This window comes from Rattus norvegicus, chromosome 1 (assembly GCF_021556685.1).
Source record: "Rattus norvegicus strain SHRSP/BbbUtx chromosome 1, alternate assembly SHRSP_T2T, whole genome shotgun sequence".
Lineage (NCBI taxonomy): Eukaryota > Metazoa > Chordata > Mammalia > Rodentia > Muridae > Rattus > Rattus norvegicus.
The window spans coordinates 195437701-195457163 of NC_141534.1; the positions used below are offsets into that span (position 1 = coordinate 195437701).

At 50.2% G+C, this 19463-nt stretch overlaps 4 protein-coding genes across 12 annotated transcripts in view; 1 reads left to right on the forward strand and 3 right to left on the reverse strand.

The window, feature by feature from the left end:
* Zfp668 (zinc finger protein 668) overlaps positions 1–5308 on the reverse strand; it is a 16073-nt gene extending 10765 nt beyond the window's left edge. For 2 of the 4 annotated variants that reach the window (NM_001438220.1, NM_001438221.1), the window contains exon 1: positions 4891–5308. The gene's annotated coding sequence lies outside the window, so the exon portion shown is untranslated. Of the gene's footprint in view, positions 1–2946; positions 3004–4890 lie in introns of those variants that run through there. The other 2 variants (NM_001438217.1, NM_001438222.1) reach the window with 1 other exon arrangement.
* Zfp646 (zinc finger protein 646) overlaps positions 1–8610 on the forward strand; it is a 9994-nt gene extending 1384 nt beyond the window's left edge. For all 3 annotated transcript variants that reach the window (XM_087560080.1, NM_001400773.1, XM_087560085.1), the window contains exons 2-3: positions 981–6322; positions 8057–8610. In XM_087560080.1, the coding sequence (XP_087416206.1) occupies positions 1063–6322; positions 8057–8157 (5361 nt within the window). In that variant the 5' untranslated portion in view covers positions 981–1062 and the 3' untranslated portion in view covers positions 8158–8610. The remainder of the gene's footprint in view (positions 1–980; positions 6323–8056) is intronic.
* Prss53 (serine protease 53) lies at positions 7154–16562 on the reverse strand. 3 transcript variants are annotated; one of them, XM_087582913.1, is made up of 12 exons: positions 13906–15401; positions 13588–13757; positions 12473–12493; positions 12214–12376; positions 11637–11902; positions 11365–11519; positions 10998–11217; positions 10099–10249; positions 9776–10017; positions 9545–9690; positions 9141–9357; positions 7154–8893 (listed from the first exon to the last, which is right to left on the reverse strand). In XM_087582913.1, the coding sequence occupies exons 2-12, from the start codon at positions 13643–13645 to the stop codon at positions 8874–8876; spliced, it is 1659 nt and encodes a 552-aa protein (XP_087439039.1). In that variant the 5' UTR covers positions 13646–13757; positions 13906–15401; the 3' UTR covers positions 7154–8873. The 3 variants fall into 3 exon arrangements, with proteins under 3 accessions (XP_087439039.1, XP_087439034.1, NP_001431146.1); NM_001444217.1 differs by lacking the exon at positions 13906–15401 and having other exon boundaries at positions 8619–8893; positions 13588–13675; XM_087582908.1 differs by having other exon boundaries at positions 11365–11902; positions 13588–16562.
* On the reverse strand, positions 16139–18680 carry Vkorc1 (vitamin K epoxide reductase complex, subunit 1). 2 transcript variants are annotated; one of them, NM_203335.2, is given in 3 exon segments: positions 16139–16575; positions 17420–17529; positions 18466–18660. In NM_203335.2, coding segments are annotated over 3 exon segments (486 nt in total). In that variant the 5' UTR covers positions 18639–18660; the 3' UTR covers positions 16139–16372.
* Between the last annotated feature and the right edge of the window lie 783 nt (positions 18681–19463).

Sequence of the window (19463 nt, forward strand, 5' to 3'; positions counted from 1 at the left end):
CACCGGGGAAGCTAGGGCTACATAGTGAGACCCTGTCTCAAATGCCACCCCCTGCACCCCCAAATACACTTGTGTAGCAGCAGTGCTTGGCACATGGTATTACTGTTCAGCATGAGTCGTTATCATAGTTTAGAGAGGAAGTAGAGGAGAAAATGGAAAGTGTTGGAGATAGCAAATTATGGTAGGCAGGGGATAGAAAAGGCAGAGGATAGAATGAAATTTCAACCTGAAATGGGATGGGATTAAATTTATTTAAAGGAAGTAAACCAAACGCCTAACGATTAGGAAAACAGTGCAATGCTGAAAAGAGTGAAGCAAGGTCCGTCCCTAAAAGGGTAGGTGACCACTGAAGAAAGCAGCAGGTCTGCCAGTGTTTTCAGAGTGAAGACTGAGGAAAGAAGGGTTGCACTTCTGTTATTGTAAGGCCTGGCCAACTGTGGCTCTGCCTTCAGTCTCAACTCTCAAGAGTCTGAGGTAGGAAAATCCATGAGTTTGAAGCCAACTCGGGCTACTCAGGGAATTTCAGAGCAGCTTGAGCTTCACAGTGAGCTCAGGCTGTATCTAAAAAACAAAACAACAAAACCAGAAATAGTTCATTGTTTAAAAAAAAGAAAGAAAGAAAGAAAAGAAAAGAAAAACCCTCACAGATTTTTGTTAGGTTGTTCCAGAATGATAGAGTGCAGAAGTTGAAGAACAGTAAGATCAACTGTGTATCATATAAAAGGCAAAATCAGGTCTGTCTAGAATCTAGACTCTAGATTTTAGTTTTCTTATTTCTCTCTGGCTCAAGAGATGACTGAAGCCTAGGGGAATGTTTCTAGAAGTTTGTGCATAGTGAAGCTTTCTGAATGTACCTCCAAGCGTAATAGAGAGCAGGTTCCTTGGCGTGGATGGTTGGGGACCCTCTTTGTGACATGCTCATATAGCCAAGAAACAAAACTGACTCAGTCCTTCCTTTTGACCACTGCCCCTCTTTCTAGGCCTTGGCCCTTCTGCAGAGAGAATGCTGCTGCCACCTGTCTGTCCCTCCTGAACCTCCAGGGTTTTCTACCACTTTGCCCCATGGAAGACATGCCTCTCTCATTCAGTTGCTCTGACTGTCAGCGCCATTTTCCTAACCTCCCAGAACTGTCACGGCATCGGGAACTGCTCCATTCATCTGCTAACCAGGACAGGGAGGAAACTGATGGCATTCCTCACCCCTATCGTAGTCACTCAAGGAGCTTGGCCAACCACCAGCGGAACCATGAGACTGGTCTTTTCCCCTGTACCACCTGTGGCAAGGATTTTTCTAATCCCTTGGCCCTCCAGAGCCATATGAGGACACATGCTCCTGAGAGCCACCAAAGGCATGGGCCCCCACATGCCAAGAAAACCACTGCACGCCTTCAGAGTGAGACCATGTCTACTGACTCCTGGGGTCAAAGGCTTGGTTCTGGGGAAGGCTGGGAAAATCAGACAAAGCACGCACAAGAGACATGTGAGTGGGAATCTGGAGCTGATCCCAGGGCAGCGTCAGGGACTTGGGAAGATCCACCTACCAAACAAAGAGAAGGCTTAGAAATTCAGCCAGATTGTAAAGGAAGTACAGGGCACTGGGTAGCCACCGCCACTTCTGATGGAGCACCACCGCTCCCCACCGCAGCGAGCAGCCTCCTTAGCAATTTGGAACAGTATCTGGCTGAATCAGTAGTGGACTTCACAGAGGCCCAGGAGTCCAGTGAGCCTCTGCCTGCTGAGGGGGAGCGAAGGTACAAATGTGACCAGTGTGGAAAGACCTATAAACATGCTGGGAGCCTCACCAACCACCGCCAGAGCCACACTTTGGGTATCTACCCTTGTGCCATCTGTTTCAAGGAGTTCTCTAACCTCATGGCCCTGAAGAATCACTCGAGACTGCATGCCCAGTACCGGCCTTACCACTGTCCTCACTGCCCGCGTGCCTTTCGGCTCCCTCGGGATCTGCTGGAACATCAACAGTCCCATGAGGGGGTAAAGGAGGAACAACCATGGGAAGACAAAGAGATGCCTACCACAAATGGACATGCAGATGAGAGGAACTGGGGTCAGCCATCTAAAACAGAGATGATGAATGGTTCTGGGGAGCTCAGCTCTTCTGGACAGCTAGAAGATGGTAGCTCAGAGGAGTATCGACCTTTCTGTTGTGGGGACTGTGGCCGTACCTACCGTCATGCAGGTAGTCTCATCAACCATCGAAAGAGCCACCAAACAGGTATCTACCCCTGTTCCATTTGTTCCAAGCAGCTATTCAATGCAGCTGCTCTGAAAAACCATATTCGTGCTCATCATAGACCCCGGCAAGGAGCTGGGGAAGATGGTCAGTCATCAGTGTCCTCAACTGCTCTTGTATCAGGTGAGAATGCTCCAAAAGCGGAAGAGGTCCCCTCTGTCAGCCTGGACCATCGTCCCTATAAGTGTGACGAGTGTGGTCGGGCTTACCGCCACAGGGGGAGCCTGGTGAACCACCGCCACAGTCACCGGACAGGGGAGTACCAGTGCTCACTCTGTCCTCGAAAATACCCCAACCTTATGGCTCTGCGTAACCATGTGCGGGTTCATTGCAAGGCAACACGCCGAAGTACAGATCCAGGGACTGATGGTTCACCCAGCCCTGTCAAGAAAGAACAACCTGATCCAGTGGGAATAGAAGCAGCATTCCACACAGATGAGGAACATGTATGCAAACGTGAAGAAGAGCCTGTCAGTAACCTCCCAACAGCAGATAGGACAGTGCCCCTGGTGTGTAGTATTTGTGGGATGTTGTTTGAAGATCTCAAGAGTCTTGAACATCATGGCATGACCCACAGGGAAGGAGAAAAAAGCAGGACAGACAGCACATTGTCACCAACTAGAACATTTGCTTGCCAAGATTGTGGCAAGAGCTATCGCCACTCAGGCAGCCTTATCAACCACAGGCAGACCCACCAGACAGGAGACTTCAGTTGTGGGACCTGTACCAAGCATTTCCATACCATGGCTGCTATGAAAAGCCATTTACGACGTCATAATCGACAGTGGAATAGAAGGCATCAGAAACAAGATAATAGTACAGGTGAAGAAGAAGCCAAACTCCCACCTGTGGGTACTTGGACCCTGAAGGTGGAAAAGGATGAGGACCCAGATTCTTCCCAAGATCCTTTGGGAGAAAGTCCTTGTAAGACTGAAGACAACCTGGAAGGGGATGGGGACTGTTTGCAGGTTGGATCTAAAGGCAATGAATGTGTGCTTAAAAAGGAGGAAGCCCATTTTCTGGGTGATAAAGAGGGCATAGGCACCGAGGAAGGACTAGAAAAGAAAGAGGCCTGTTTCCTTGACGACTTAGACATCCCAGGTGATGAGAGCAGTGAAACTGGCTTCTGTGGTAGCCTTTCTGGGGTTGAAAGTGACCAAAAGAAGAGCATTTGCCAGTCTGACTCCTACTCTGCTGACACTGACACTGTCTGGAAGTCCGAAGCCACTCACACATGTTCTGACTGTGGGGATTCTTTCCCCCATGCTACTGACCTGTCGAGCCATAGGTCCTGCCACCCTCCAGGCATCTATCAGTGCTCTCTCTGTCCAAAGGAATTTGATTCTCTGCCTGCCCTTCGCAGTCACTTCCAGAACCATAGGCCAGGGGAGGTAGCCTCAGCACAGCCCTTCCTCTGCTGCCTGTGCGGTATGATCTTTCCTGGGAGGACTGGCTACAGGCGTCACCTGCACCAGGCTCATGGCACCTCTGGTGTAAGTGAGGGTTCGGAAGAAGAGGAGGAAGGCACAGCAGAAACAGCCTCTACCCACAGTCCTCCCCTACAACTCTCAGAAGCAGAGCTGCTGAATCAGCTGCAGCGTGAGGTGGAAGCTCTAGATGGAGCAGGTTATGGACATATTTGTGGCTGCTGTGGTCAGACCTATGATGACCTGGGGAGCCTGGAACGTCACCACCGAAGTCAAAGTTCCAGCAATAGGGCAGAGACTGTGCCTAGCCATTTGGAAGGATCAGGTGATGCAACAGAAATGGTTGCAGATCATGGCTTTGAGGGCACAGTGACCTCTGTCTTGGAAGAAGGTGGGGACATAAAGTCCGAAGAGGGAGTGGGTGGCACAGTTGCAGACAGCCTTTGCATGAAGGCCGGTGAAAGCTTTCTAGAGTCCCACCCCCGCCCTTTCCAATGTAACCAGTGTGGCAAGACCTATCGCCATGGAGGCAGCCTGGTGAACCACCGAAAAATCCACCAGACAGGTGATTTCATCTGTCCTGTCTGTTCCCGCTGCTACCCCAACCTGGCTGCCTACCGGAATCATCTGCGGAACCACCCTCGCTGCAAAGGCTCAGAGCCCCAAATGGGGCCCATCTCAGAGGCAGGAGGCCGCAGTGAACCCCAGAATGCTGCAGAGGCAGGGCAGGAGCAGGCTGTCGTAGGGCAGCTCCAGGAAGAACTTAAAGTGGAGCCCTTGGAGGAGTTGGCAGGTGTCAAAGAAGAAGTGTGGGAGGAGACCACTGTAAAGGAGGAGGAACTGGAGCAGGGGTTAGAGACAGGCTGTCAGACTGAGGTTACCTCTGAGCGGCCCTTTAGCTGTGAAGTATGTGGCCGCACCTACAAGCATGCTGGCAGCCTTATCAATCACCGGCAGAGCCACCAGACTGGCCACTTTGGCTGCCAGGCCTGCTCCAAGGGCTTCTCAAACCTCATGTCACTCAAGAACCACCGGCGCATCCATGCAGACCCTCGACATTTCTGCTGCAGCGAATGTGGGAAAGCCTTTCGCCTGCGGAAGCAGCTGGCCAACCACCAGCGGGTCCATGCTGAGCGACGTAAAAGTAGGGGCACCCAGAAACTGATTCGTGAGGATCGGCCTTTCAGGTGTGGGGAGTGTGGCCGGACTTACCGCCATGCTGGCAGCCTCCTGAACCACCAATGCAACCATGAGACAGGCCGTTACAGCTGCCCTTTCTGTTTTAAGACCTATTCCAACCGCAAAGCCCTGAAAGACCATCAGAGGCTGCATTCTGATAGTCAACGGCGGCGACAGTCAGGATGGCCCCAGAAGACAGCAGCTATACATTGTGCCCTTTGTGGCTGTGGCTTTTCTGGCCAGGGATCTCTAGAGCAACATCTACGGGAACATGAGGAGAGCAAACTAGAGCTGGCCAGTGGCCAGGGAGGCCAACATGGTACAGAAGACAGTAAGGAGGACCTTGATGACTGGGGGCTGGAGGGCAGGTCAGATGATATTGAGTCAGTACTAGAGCATGAAGTCAAGAGGCCTGGGGAGCACAGTCCCGGTAGACCAGAATGTTCAGAAGTCACAGAATCTACACAGGAAATAGGAAAGGTAGATGGCTGTCAAGGAGACAGGGGACAAATGAATCACAATGGTGCCTGGGTTCTTCAGGATCAGTTAACCAAGCCAGAAGGCAAGTTGGAAGACACTGTTTCCAGGAATCCTTGTCACCTGTCTGAGAGCCAGTCCAATGGTCCTACTCTAAGAGATACAGATAGCTGGAATGGTGCAGACAGCAGCTCACAACTCCAGCCAGAGAGCCACTGCTGCAGCCAGTGTGGCAAGACCTACTGCCAACCTGATGGCCTCTTGAACCCCAGCATTAACAGAAAAGACTGTCACAGTTGTTTACTCTGTTCCAAAGAGTTCTTAAATCCTGTGACCACTAAGAACCACAACCACGTTGCTGCCCAAAGCTTTGCCTGTAGTACCTGTAGCAGAGTGTTTGAGGCCCACAGTGAACTAGCCACACACATGAAGACTCATGCTGTTGAGCACAGTCAGGGGGCATGTCAGATGGAGGAAACCAGAGACCCACAAGCGGGGATGCTAGAGGTGGATCTTCCTGGTCCAGGGAAAACTCAGGAGGCCCCATCAGGACTTCCTAGAGACCCAGGGGAGAATGGGGAGCCAGCTAATAGAGGACAAGGAATAAATTTCACAGCAGCTGAAGACAAGGAACGTCCCTTTTGCTGTGCTCAGTGTGGGCGTTCTTACCGCCATGCTGGTAGCCTCCTGAATCACCAGAAGGCCCATACCATTGGACTCTACCCCTGTTCCCTGTGTCCCAAACTTCTGCCCAACTTGCTGTCTCTGAAGAACCACAGCAGGACCCACACGGACCCCAAGCGCTACAGCTGTAACATCTGTGGGAAGGCTTTCCGAACCGCTGCCCGGCTTCAGGGCCATGGACGGGTCCACGCACCCCAGGAGGGACCATTCACTTGTTCTCATTGTCCTCGCCACTTCCGCCACCGAATCAGCTTCCTGCGACACCAGCAGCAGCACCAGGAAGAGTGGACAGTGTCTAGCTCAGGTATGTGGGGTGAGCTGGGCAAAAGATTAAGGATCCAGAAAGAGGTGGGCACAGAGGAGAGAAAGCATGACCCAGAGGTGAGGGGAGCAAGCAGAGAAGAGGATCAAGTGGAGTCTAAGTGGTAGGAGGCATGGACAGGGACTAATCTAATTTGAAAAGGCTGGCTGCCCTTGAGCCACTGAGTTATGAATCCTGCCTGAGTCAGGAAGATGGACGCTGTGGTTGGTTGGGGAGTGGTGTGGACTCTTTTTTTTTTTTTTTTTTTTTTTTAAAGATTTATTTATTTTATGTATATGAGTACACTGTAGCTGTCTTCAGACACACCAGAAGAGGGCATCAGATCTCATTACAGATGGTTGTGAGCCACCATGTGGTTGCTGGGATTTGAACTCAGGACCTCTGGAAGAGCAGTCAGTGCTCTTAACCACTGAGCCATCTCTCCAGCCCCGTGTGGACTCTTATATAGCCAAAGAGGAATGACTTTTTTCTTTCAGTAAGCAGAGTTATCTGGGTCCTACTGCTTCTGAGAATCCTGATTTAGTCAGTAATGATGTCCCAGGCAAAAGGATGAAACCATGGGCTTTGTTTAGGCTCTGGTCTTTCCTAGAGTTCTTGGCAAGAAGCCAGGGGATAAGAAAGAGAAGGGTGGAAGATTACAGACTCCTGGGTTGCCATGCAGATAGTTCATGGTCTGCAGGTCTAAGGTGAGGTGGGCTTTCCTGCTCAGTTGGTGACTTCTAACTTGCTACTTTATGGCTTTACTGCTGAAAGTGAGGCTTCTGGTCCTTCCTGTGAGTGTTGCACTACATCTTTGTGTTTGTTCTTTTAATCTTTTTTTTTTTTAAGCCTTATTTATTTATTGTATGTGAGTACACTGTAGCTGTCTTCATGCATGCACACAGGAAGAGGGCATCAGATCCCATTACAGATGGTTGCTAGCCACCATGTGGTTGCTGGGAATTGAACTCAGGACCTCTATAAGAACAGTCAGTCCTCTTAACCACTGAGCCATCATCTCCAGCCCTGTTCTTTTAATCTTAACCTTCTTCTGCTGTAGATCTTACAAGAAGCCAACCAGACTACCCTTTCTGCAGCACCTTCCCCCAACACGCCCCTTTAACTGAAGAACTGACTCATAGATAATTGTTTCTTTGAAGTCAGGCCCAGTTGAGCGGCAGCAGTCATTAGTCCCTATCTCTCATCCTCTATCACAGTGAATCTCTGGTGTAAATTGTCTCCACCCAGCCCACTAAAGGGTATGGCTGTGGAGGAAGGGGCAGTCTATGTATTCAGCAAGCTATTAGCTCATATTCCACATCTAGAGAAGAAAATCCATTCCGTCTACAGCCACCAAGGGTGGTGTCCCTGAAGTGGTATGCCCTCGCCCAGAGCTTGACTGGGAGGATAGAATAGTGGTGATGGGTCCCGAGAACTGAAGAAATAGCTTTCTTGTAACTTCAAGTACAATGAGCAAGGGGCCTGTTAGCCAAAGCACATACTAATTGGGAAATTGGGAGTTGTAGGATTTGTGGGCTTGGTTTGTTTTGTGAGGGGGACTGGGGATTGCTGGGCATGGTACCTGGGGCCTCACAAACAGTAGGCAAACACTTGACTACCTAGCTATTTATTCCCGTCTCTTGAGTGTCTTTGTGCTTGTGTTATGTCGTGAAATAACCTGCAGGGCTGGAGAGGTGGTGTAAGGCCTCCCTCAGTGTCCTCTCCTTCTCTCTGTAGGAGCTTCAGTGGCACCAGCAGCAAGCAGAGGGGACTGCTCTACAGCCTCACTTCAGGACCCCTCACCCCAGTGGCCTGCAGACCTCAATCTGTCCCTCTGAACTTCAGGTCTCCAGAGGAGAGCTCACTGAAGTTAGGGGTGCAGGCAGGGAGAGGCTTGCTCTCCTCATTTGCTCAGGAGTTGCTTGGGCATCCCCATCTCCTTTTCCCACGAAGAGGACCCTGATCTGGTTTTTATCTTGAGAAGGGCATGAGGTAGTCTTCATGTCTGTGCCCATGAAAGATGAAGGATCTCCTTCCCAACCCTTTGTCACCATGTTCTTCCGGGGCCAGGCTCTGCCGAAATGCTAGGATAGCCAGATTCTCACCCAGGGAGGTGGATTCAGAGTACCACAGGTGGGAAAGTTGCCTGTGGAAGGGGAGCCTTTTACTATAGTTTGTAACTTATTTTCTAAAATCTATTTTGTAACAATTTAAGTTTTAAAAAAGGAAAATTGCTCTCCAACACCCCCCCCCCAAAGGAAAAAAAAAACAACTTTTTTTTTTTCACAAGAGCTACTGGTGTGATTGTATCTGAGGATTGTATGGGGAATACTGGAGACATCTCTGTTGGAAAGCAGAGCTTGGGGGCGGGGTCGTCGTGTCACACGTGGACAGCATCTCTGGGCAGGCTCATTCCCAGCCAGCCAGCTGTTGGACCTGCCTCAGGGCTGGGAACCATAAGACAGGGAGGGGAAGGGCAGGAGTGTAGAATTGGGTGTTGACGTGGGAGTTGCCTGGCTTTTCTGGCGTCCTGTGAGTAAACTAGAGTCACCAGTCAACAACTGGCTGGTTGGCCTGTGAATGTGAAGGAGAGGAAGAAAATTAGTTTGGCCCCGTCCCTATACCTTTATTACTTCCTTTGAAGAAGCAGGAACCATCTTGGCCCCTATTGTGCAAGGGAGACCTAAAAACCAAGAAGCTGAGACTCCTGCTTCATAAGTCCATGTGGGTCTGACTGTTGCTGTCCTCTACCCAGGCAGCCTAGATGGGTGCATAGGGTCTCCCCTAGATGGGAACCAAGGCTAAAGAAGAGGGAACGTACTTGAGTTGACCAGACAGCTTCCGGTCTCAGGCTCAGGCTCAGGCTCCTCAGCGAAGTAGACCTGCCAGTCTAGATTGCTGACCCAATCCTCATAGGCAGAAAGTGCTGCAAAAACTGCAGGCTTTGCAGAGCCTTGGCAGGTGTCTCCAAAGCTGTGCAGTCCAGCCAGGAACCATGTCCCTCTGATCTCATGTACAAGTGGTGCCCCAGAGAGTCCCTGTTAGAGAGGAGCAGGTTATACTTGGTAACTTCCTGCCACAGATAGAAGGGGTTTGGGGGCCAGCTGACACAGAAGGGTTTAGTTTCAGGTGAGAAGCAGGGCTAGCAGCTAAGCCTGGTAGAGTCTGTTCAGGGTGGGAGGATGCCAGGGGTCTGCTGAGTAAAGATTGGGAACTGGAACTCACCTCACAGTGAGGTGGCTCACCCACAACAGTGGTGCATATCATCCCTGGCAGAATGGGAACACCCGTGCTACCAGAAGCTGCATGTTGTCTGCTACAGGCCATTGGCCCCAGGACTGTCACAGGCACTGTATGGGGGTGGTTGATGCCTGTAGAGAAAAAGAGGAGCCTGGATGCCTCCTCCGTGGCCTCCACGTTCAATGGACAGCTGCCAGGATCCCCGTCCCTATGTACCTGCTTCTCGGGTCAGCCCAAGAACCCAGCCATGTTCCCCGTCAGGCAGGCGGTGGTCAGCATAGGGCAAGCAGAGGGGCCTGAGGCCAGGGCCCAACGTCACAGGCTGAGCCAGCAGCAGGAAAGCCACATCATGGCCGCCTTCTGGGTGGGTGTAAGCCCCATGCAGAATGAGTTGCTTCAGGCCCCATTCCTCTGGTCCAGCCCCCAGTCCTACACTCCATTCCTCTAGGGTTTGTCGCCTGTGTTGAGAGGCAGGGTTGACAGCACTGAGTGACAGAGCTAAGACAAAGGGCACAAAGGAAAAGAGACCTAAGGCTTACCCGATAAAGCAGTGAGCAGCAGTCAGCACCACCACCTCCGATACCAGGGCTCCACCACAAGCCAGCTTCCCATGGTGCTTCAGTCTGGCATCCCAGGGCCACTGGGAGAGGGCTCCTGCCTGGGGTCCTCCACTACTCAAGGAGCCACATGCTGAAACAGGTGAATTACATCCTCCAGTTTACTCAGTGGTCACTTATTGCTGTGCTGAGTGCTTCTGTAAGTTAGCAAATCTTCCTATATCCTTTTTTTTTTTTTCTTTTTCTTTTTTTTGGAGCTGGGGACCCCTATATCCTTTCTAAGTTGACTTTCAGCCTCATTACCAAAGGTAACCAAACTAACGTAGTTTAGCATAGAGCTCTGTAACCCAGATCAGGTAGGCCACTTGGAATTCAAAGCCAATGTACATGCTTTTAATCCTGATGTCTGACAGTATCCATGCTAGTCTTACCTGAAGGGCTCTGCCCACCCCCACCCCCCGTCCACACACACCCCTCACCTGCACTTTTTCAAGCCTGTACCAGCCCTAAAACCCTAGCTTAGTAATGCTGTTCTGAATATCAGAATCCGGCTTCCTTCCCAGGAATGACTTTGCATCCAATTTGCATTGCAGTCATTGCCCTGTCTCACCTCCCTGGATCTCTGCCCTGGAAACTTGGAGTTTCCCCCCTGAAACCAGCCAGATTTCAGGAACATCTGTATACCCAAACCTGTTAAACTCCCTGGCCCCAATGGGGCTGTTTCTTTCCCAGGAGCTAAAAGAGTTGTCTGTTGGCCACATCTAGGCTCCAAGTCTGAGCTGAAGTTTGTTTCCTTGTTGCTTCCACCTACTGCCCAGGAAGTCTTCCTGGACTTGGGTATCCCCACACATCCCAGTCCTGATACCCATGCTCATACCTACCTACACAGCTGTTCTCGTCACTCATCTTCACGACTCCTGGGTCCTGCACCAAGAAAGCTGCTCTGTCAACATGGGCCTGCAGCCACGAACTGTGTGCCGCCATGTCAGTCAGCAGCACAGGGGTGTCCTCTTGGGCACAATTTGATGTGAAACTAATGATCCCAACTTGGACCCAGTGTCCATCAGGTTCACGGCACATCACAGGTCCCCCAGAATCTCCCTGGAGCCAGGAAAAGAGCCAAAAGTAGAGACACCTGAGCCCAATACTGGCCAGATGCCCGCTGGCTGTACCTCTATTAAACTTCTCTGAGGATTGGGCCCTCAGCCCTAGACCAGACCCTCCCTTCCCCTGTATTCCTTATCAAACCTGGCAGGGTCCCTGTACCCCAGGCTGTGCACCCCCACACAACATCCCAGATCTTGCTGGATTGGCCAGCAGCCTCTGGTGCAACCGATTGTAGAGACAGTTACAGGTGGGGCGGCTGATGAGGCGAAGGCGCAGATTCCGTAGGGTCCTGGAAACTGGCAAAGGAGATAATGTTGAGTCTAGCTCTGACACACAGTGGGAGCAGAGGGCTAGCACAGTTAGAACTGATCCTGTTTGTGACTCTCTAGACTTATGTCTAGGACAGTACTTACCATCACTGGTGTTCTGGTCCCAGCCAGTGGCCCAGCAAGAAGCTCCAAAGGGGAAGTGGTGGGTGGGTTGGGGCAAGCAGAGGGTTGTGTGAACTATGGGGTGGGTAAGCTGGAGCAGAGCCAGGTCTGATCCCTGGCTATAGTGGTTATAGGCCTTGGGCAGCTGTAGGGCAGCAACTCCCACCTCCTCAGCCCCCGGGCTCAGCCCCTCCTGCTTGAGAGAACCCAGGACCACGGACCAGGAGCTCAGTTCTGCTGTGGCCATCCTGAAAGGAGAAGGGCAAGGCCCAAATAGCTGAGTGCCAAGGGAGACAACCTGGAGAAGAGCACAGGCTGGGGAAGATGAGCAGACAGAGCACATGGCTTTCCGCACAGTTCCCTCCCCTCAGTCTCTACTTACTCCTCTGTAAAGCATCTACCATGCTAAGGTTAAGGTTTAAGGTTAAGCTGGTAATGTGTCTGCTACAGGGCACGTTTTCCATAAATGATACTTATTATCTTAGAGGCAAAAAAGTCTTGTGAGGTACAGGGACAAATCTACCCTCAAATTGAGAGACCGAACCAAAGTGTGACTCACTTTTCAAAGCAGTGAGCAGCTGTAAGGACCCAGGTATCTGCCACCAAGGAGCCACTGCAGATGTGTACACCCTGTCGTCTCACACTGGCCTGCCAGGGCCATTCGCCAGGTAACGTGTTGCCTTCCTGAGGCTCTGGAGGGCCAGGGCCACGCTGCCCACATGCTGTAGAGAAGCACAACTGCAGACACTGTCCTGACCTCAGGACCACACAATACCCTTTCCCCACACGCATACCCGTCCCAAGTCCCCATCACTTACCACGCTGAGCTGCTTGAAGACCTAGGAAGAAAAAACACAAGATGTAGGGGTGCCTAGCCCAAATTGGGTGGAGGGGATGAGCTGAAGGACAGGTCCTGGGTCCTTATCTATGACTGGCTACCTCACCAGCCCCTCCCAGAATGAAGACATTTATATGAGGCGGAAAAGCAGCTTTTATTGGAGCTCATTCAGAGTACACAGCCATTAATTCTCTCAGCTGTGCTCAGCACTCCTGGGCCCAAGGAGCAAGGCCTGAGGTTTACCTTGGGAGTAGGCCAACCCTCCTCCAGGCTTCTGAACCCCTAACTCCTGCCCTTTCCACTGAGTCAGAGAGGTGGCCTGTGTATGTGAAGAGCATTAGCTTAATTGTCCCTTCAGCTGTGGAAGCCTGAGAAGGTAGATTAGAGGTCTGTGTCATGTCCTAAGTGGGGGAGGCCCCAAGTGAGTCTCACTCCACCCCGTCCTAATGAATCAAACTGTCTACCTTTCCAATGGGTCCTGGTCATGCCTACAGCCCATCAGAGCCTCACTTAAACAGGCCTACTGTGTACATCAGAGGCAGGGTTGGTGTGGACAGCCTCTAGGCAGTGAGGCCAGAACATGCCTAAGGTCATTTTGGAAGTAGAGGATAAGAGAGGGGGCAACACACACACACACACACACACACATACACGGGGGGGGGGGAGCACGCACACGCAACATACACGTTCAGACAGAGATCTCAGATCCTTCCCTTTCTAACCTTGGCGTTAGACTGTGGCCTCAAGAACATTAGCTTTTCTGTACTTCAGTTTCCTCACCAAGATAGAACAACGGCAGTACTTAAACTCAGAGAGCTACCGTAAAGAATTAAGTGTATTAACAAGTTCTTCCAAAATGCTGTAATTTGGCCTAGGAAAATCACAGCCATTTTGACAACAGGCTGTGTTACCTCCCCTCAGCACCTCACCCCCAAGAACAACCTCCTCCCCAAAAGACACACACCAAGGGCATCCACAGAGAGACTGTAGCCCCCTCAGGATCCCTTACATACCAAAATACAGGCTACTGGGGCAGATGAAGGCTTAGGAGCCCCCACAGTGCCACTCCCCCTCCCTCACACTTGAGTGACTTACCCTCTATCACGATCACAGCTCCCACAATAAGCAGCTCTGGTCCCCAGCTCTGCCTCATGCTGCTCCAGGCCACTCAGTGCTCAGGCTCTCAGGAAGGGCACCTGGGTCTCCCTGGCTCCACCCCTGCTCCGCCCCCAGTTGGTTAAGAGTCAGGTGTTACTTTTCCTAGGCTGGAAGGGAGCCAACATCTCTTAGCTTGGGGGCTGTGGTTGTGTGGCCCTTACCCCTCTCTGGCTCCTGTAACCGGCCAGTTCAAATCCTAAATTCCTCCATTCACTGTACCAGTGACTTTGAACCATGAAGTTGTTTGTGCCTTACCTGAAAAACTTAAATTCTTACGGGCAGCAGGAGGTTCTGGAGAGATGGATCAACAGTTAACTGCATGACCTGGTTTAATTCCCAACACCTATAGGGCAGTTCACACCGTGGCTGTAACTCCAGTTCCAGAGGATCTGACACCGTCTTCTGCCCTCCCAAAGCACCAGTCACATAGAATACATAGACACACATATAGACAAAACACTCATACACATGGAGTAATAGCAAAAAATAGAAGTTGGCCCCTTTAACTGGACTGGAAGGAATACTGTTTCTTATTACTGTTCTTCTAATTATTTATTCCAGAGAGAGGGCAATTTGTGAGCATTTTCTCCCTCTGCTATGTGGGTTCCAGGGTTAGGAAGCACAGGGCCAGGTGCCTTTACACAGTGAGCCATCTCACCAGGACTATACATAGACACTTGCCACCAAGCCCAACTACCTGGATTTAATTCCTTAGACTGACATGGTAGAGAAAGAATTCTTGCAAACTGAACTCTACACACGCCATGATATCCAGTACATGCGCATGCACATGCTCACACATACCCACACTAACTTTTTTTTTTTTTTTGGTTCTTTTTTTCAGAGCTGGGGATCGAACCCAGGGCCTTGCGCTTCCTAGGCAAGCACTCTACCACTGAGCTAAATCCCCAACCCCCGACACTAACTTTTTAAAAACATGCTTAGGGCCCTGGAGAGATTGCTTACTGTTTCTTTACTACCTGTTCTTTCCAGAGGACCCAGGTCGAGTTCCAAATCCACACAGAAGCTGACAAACATCAGTAACTCCAGTTCCAGAGGATGCAACACTTTTCCATCCTCTGCAGGCACTAGACATATATGTGGTGCAGATACACATGCAGACAAATGCATATACACTGTAAATCATTTTCTAAATACAGCGGTATACATCTGTAATCCCAGCACCTCGAGGCTGAAGCAGACTTTTTAGTTTAGATTGAGTTACCTAACAAGTTCTAGGCCAGCCTGGACTAAAGCAAGACCCTGTCTCAAAAAAACAAATCAACCAAACTGACTTGTAGGTCAGCTACCTCCTGCATGAAAACACCATCTGTGAAGCATTGGCAGACTCCTGTACTCTCTCAGCTTCCCTGCCTCCTACAGGCCAAGAGGGTTTCATACACTTCTCTCGGTTTGCTTAAAGGGGTGGCTCTCATCCAAATCTCTCCGGCAGGCCATTGCACTCCTTTCTTGAAAACATGTGGGGGGCTGGAGAGATGGCTCAGCGGTTAAGAGCACCCGACTGCTCTTCCAGAGGTCATGAGTTCAATTCCCAGCAACCACATGGTGGCTCACAACCATCTGTAAAGAGATCTGATGCCCTCTTCTGGTGTATCTGAAGACAGCTACAGTGTACTTATATATAATAAATGAATAAAAAAAAAAGAAAAAAATAATTACCATTATCAAGAAATAAAAAGTACATTCAAAAAAAGAAAAGAAAACATGTGGATGGAGGTTAGAACACTAAGGGGACATCCTTTTTCACCTAACTCCCAATTTAGGCTAGCTCCACCTTTACCTGACCCTGACACAAAGGCAACTGTGAGCAGAGTTTGGAGAAGACATGATCCAATCGCCCAGATGGACGCAGATTATGACATAGGGGCTAGGGTAATATTTCGATGGTAGAACACTTTCCTACCTTGTGGAAAGTCCTGCAATGTGAATTATGGGATGTGTGTTAATCTGAGATCTCCCTGCCGCAACCGTTTCCCAGTACTAAAGGTAGTCTCAGAACACGTTAGTTTCTCTGTTCCTAAGCTCCCTCACCAATATAGGACAATGGTAGTAATTACCTCATAAATGAACACAGGTTCTTAGTGCTTGGGATGTCAAGTCCTTAGTACACATTAGGAAAGGAAGAAACAGAATCCTGGCCCTGCACAGGGTTAAGACTGGCTGGGATGGTGGGTGAGGCAGTTGCAAGGGTTTGAGCTCTACCATAGTAAGAAGTTCCAACCCAGTTTGCCCTCCAGGTGTGTAGCAGGCCCTCCTACGACAGGGTCTGATCTGTAGGCAGCAGGCGCAAGCTTGTTTCCTGGACGTGGGGGCTGATGTGTCAGGTTTTGCTGACTACACATGCTAGAGATGATGCAGCTCCCCTTCCGGGCAGGCCCTCCATTCTGACTCATCCCAGTTCCAGAGAAGGCAGTAACACGGAAAGACCAACACCCCGAAGGGTCCCTGGCAGACATATGCTTCAGACTTGACCAACATAGAAAAATTTATTGTTCAAAATCCTTCTCTTTGACCAATAGCAGAAAGCAGCCCAATGGGGACAGAACCTAGAGGCACATTTGGTCATTTTTCTGTGTGTGGTTATAGAGGGGTGTTTGAATGAGGGTGATAGGGCCTTTTAGGGACCCACACACGATACACTTGGGCAAGGCTCATGTGCTAAGGCAAAGCAAGTCATGTCAGCCTGGCATGAGGTGGGACCTCAGGGCTTTTTGACCTTGTGTTCTGGCACCTTCTGGAAGCTAAGCAACATCAGGCCCGCATTGATGGCATAGGTGGTGATGCAAACAATGCAGAAATCATACAGGACAAAGAACAGGATCCAGGCCAGGTACAGAGAACCAGCGACAGACACCAGGGAACTCAGGATCAGTAGGATAGAGGCCCAACGTCCCCTCAAGCAACCTGTAAAACAAGAGAGGGTCAGTAATGGTATACCTGGAACTCTGTAACACCTCCCCAATGACAGGCAGCAGGTGCTTCTGGTGAAAGTGCTCTAACACAGGATCTGATGGGCCTCATCTGTTCAATAATTCTTGGGACCCAGAGTGAATTCTCTTGCTAAACTACGTAAGATGAAACACGAGTTCCTATTGGAGTCCTCTCAAAAGGAAGTTCAAGGTCAACCTGGAATGTCTCCAAAAACAAAACAAAACCCACCAACTGAGTACGGTTGTGTACAGTCCCAGCACTCAAGAAGCAAAGGCAGGAGGATCTCTGCAAGTTCCAGGCCAGACTGATTTTATTTAATGAGTTCTAGGACAACCAGGGTTATGTAGAGAGACCATGTCTCAAAAAGAACAAAACTCACTAGGTGTGGCCCAAAGCTTTAATTCTAGCACTCGTTGGCAGAGGCAGGCAAATTTCTGAGTTCAAGGCCAGCCTGGCTTACACAGTAACTTCCAGGACAGCCACGGTTACACAGAGAAACCCTGTCTTGGGGGAGAAAAAAAAAGGAGAAAGAGAGAGAAGAAAAACCAAAACACAACAATAACAACCAAAAACTAAACAAAAAGAAAAAAGAATTGAGTCTTTGCCATAAAACTGAGATTGTGGGAAATTTTGAGGGCCCTTCAAGCCTCTGGCTACCTAAACCTAAAGCAACTTGGATACTCCTGCTAAGTGTTCTCCTTGTGAGGAAATTGCTCAGTAATTAGCAGCTGGCTGTCAACTGTCTGGGTCACCAAGACATGAGGTGGGGTTGGTCTGGATTTCAGAGGACAGGTCATGAGGGGGCAAAGCCACTCACCTAACAACAGCTGTATGGTGTAGAACATGCAACCAAATATGCTGTTGGATTGGTTGAGGATGCTGTCAGCTCCTAACACGTGCTCCACCAGCCCAAAGCCCCGGCCCCACCTGGTGGAAGTGAAAGAACCAGGTAAGTGCAGTCAGCCTGGTGCCTCCGGAGCTTTTTTTTCTAAAAAAAAGTGATTAGCAAGAAGCTCCACCCACCAAGAATCCAAAGGTCGGCCACCTTGTCCCCTACTCTTTTTTTTTTTTTTTCTTTTCTTTTTTTCGGAGCTGGGGACCGAACCCAGGGCCTTGCACCCAGGGCCTTGCGCTTGCTAGGCAAGTGCTCTACCGCTGAGCTAAATCCCCAACCCCCTTGTCCCCTACTCTTACTGGCCTGTCATCACAGGCCATCAATAACTTTTCAGGAGTTGGTGCGAGGGCTCAGCAAATAAGTGCCTGCTGCCAAACCTGTCGACTGGATTAAATCTCTGCGACCCATAAAGTAGAAGAGAATCAGCTCCCGAAAGTTATTTTGACTTCCACATGTATGTAGTGGCATGCATGTGCCACCTCACAAACAAATAAATATAAGGTTAAATTTTTTTCCAGCTTGATTTCACTTTACGGTGACCACAACTGGGAAATCTATTTGCTTTGGGCCCACAAAGCTACAGTTCTCGCCACCCACTGACATTCGGTCCTCCTACAAAACCCAGAGTGAGCACTTTGTCTCTCAGCACGGTCAAAGCTCCACCACCTCCTCCCGCTTTGTGCCATCCCAATCACCCTCTGTCTCTATTCGCTATACTGCCCTGCCTCCGCCAATCTTCCAATCACAGTTATTCACTGGCGTCCTCAGAAAGCGTTCAAATACCATTATCTCTGAGTGGTCCAGCCCGTGTGCACGTCCGATTACCCATAAAAACTCGTGGGGGGCAGTCCGCTCTTAAAGTGTCTATTCTGCGGACACTGCGACCCCAGACTCCAAAATCATCTGGCAACCTGGCCGTCAGGTACACTGGTTTTCAAGAAACCCATGCTTTTCATTTCTGCACGCACCGAGAGGAGAAGACGCGGGAACAGCTGATGGCCGTGCCCACGTCGCAGAGCGCGCGGTAATCCTCATTGCGGGCGCGCGCCGCCTTCACGTGCAGTGCGTACAGTGAGAGGGCTAGGCCAGCGAGGCATAGTGCAAGCCGCAAACGTCCAGGGCTCCTCCAGGTGGTGCCCATGTCGACAGTACAGCGCAGACACAAGAGGGAAGAACCCGCCACGGGGCAGGGCGTGGTCTGATGTGACCACGCCCCTCCGACCGGAAGGTTGACAAGCCTCCGCTGGCATTCTCCAATTCAATTGGTTATTCTTAGGCGTGACAGCTAGGAATGCTGGGCTGGTAAACAGGATTAAGGAATGTGGGGTAATCATTGATACAACAACTGCCGGGCATGATGGGAATTGTAGTTGGAGAGGCTGCAAGACATTAAGGGAAATTTGAGTATGTAGTGTTGTTGGTTCTTTTTTTTTTTTTTTTTTTTTTTCCTTCGGAGCTGGGGACGGAACCCAGGGCCTTGCGCTTCCTAGGCAAGCGCTCTACCACTGAGCTAAATCCCCAACCCCGAGTATGTAGTGTTGTAAAGATAGTATTAACACGACGGTGCACAGCTTAGTGCATTAAATTTTTTTATTTTACACACACACACACACACGCACGCTACACAAACACAGATACAAACAGTAGCTATCTTCAGACATACCAGAAGAGGGCACTGGGTCCCGTTACAAATGGTTTTGAGCCATCGTGTGAAGTTGCTGGAATTGAACTCAGGCCTTCTGGAAGCGCAGTCAGTGCTCTTTGCTGCTAAACTACCTCCCCAGACCAGCTTTGCACATTTTTTTATGCCAAGTCCTGTTGTATGCATTCGGCATGTCTAGAATCTACAGACCAATGGACTAGTGGAATTCAGCGAAAGCTGGGATGCTACTCAGGAAGCATTTCCCTTGAAATTACTTCAGATGCTATTTGGCTATAACCTGTTTCCAGGTCACCGCCAGCTATC

Coding starts and splice junctions, on each gene's coding strand:
- Prss53 (XM_087582908.1), bottom strand. CDS start 13,645: ATGAGGCAGAGCTGGGGACCAGAGCTGCTTATTGTGGGAGCTGTGATC. Junction 12,494..13,587: donor AGCTGTGATCGTGATAGAGG/GTAAGTCACTCA, acceptor TTTTCTTCCTAG/GTCTTCAAGCAGCTCAGCGT. Junction 10,250..10,997: donor TGACGAGAACAGCTGTGTAG/GTAGGTATGAGC, acceptor CACCTGTTTCAG/CATGTGGCTCCTTGAGTAGT.
- Vkorc1 (XM_087560108.1), bottom strand. CDS start 18,638: ATGGGCACCACCTGGAGGAGCCCTGGACGTTTGCGGCTTGCACTATGC. Junction 16,576..18,465: donor TCCCGCGTCTTCTCCTCTCG/GTGCGTGCAGAA, acceptor CTTGTTTTACAG/GTTGCTTGAGGGGACGTTGG.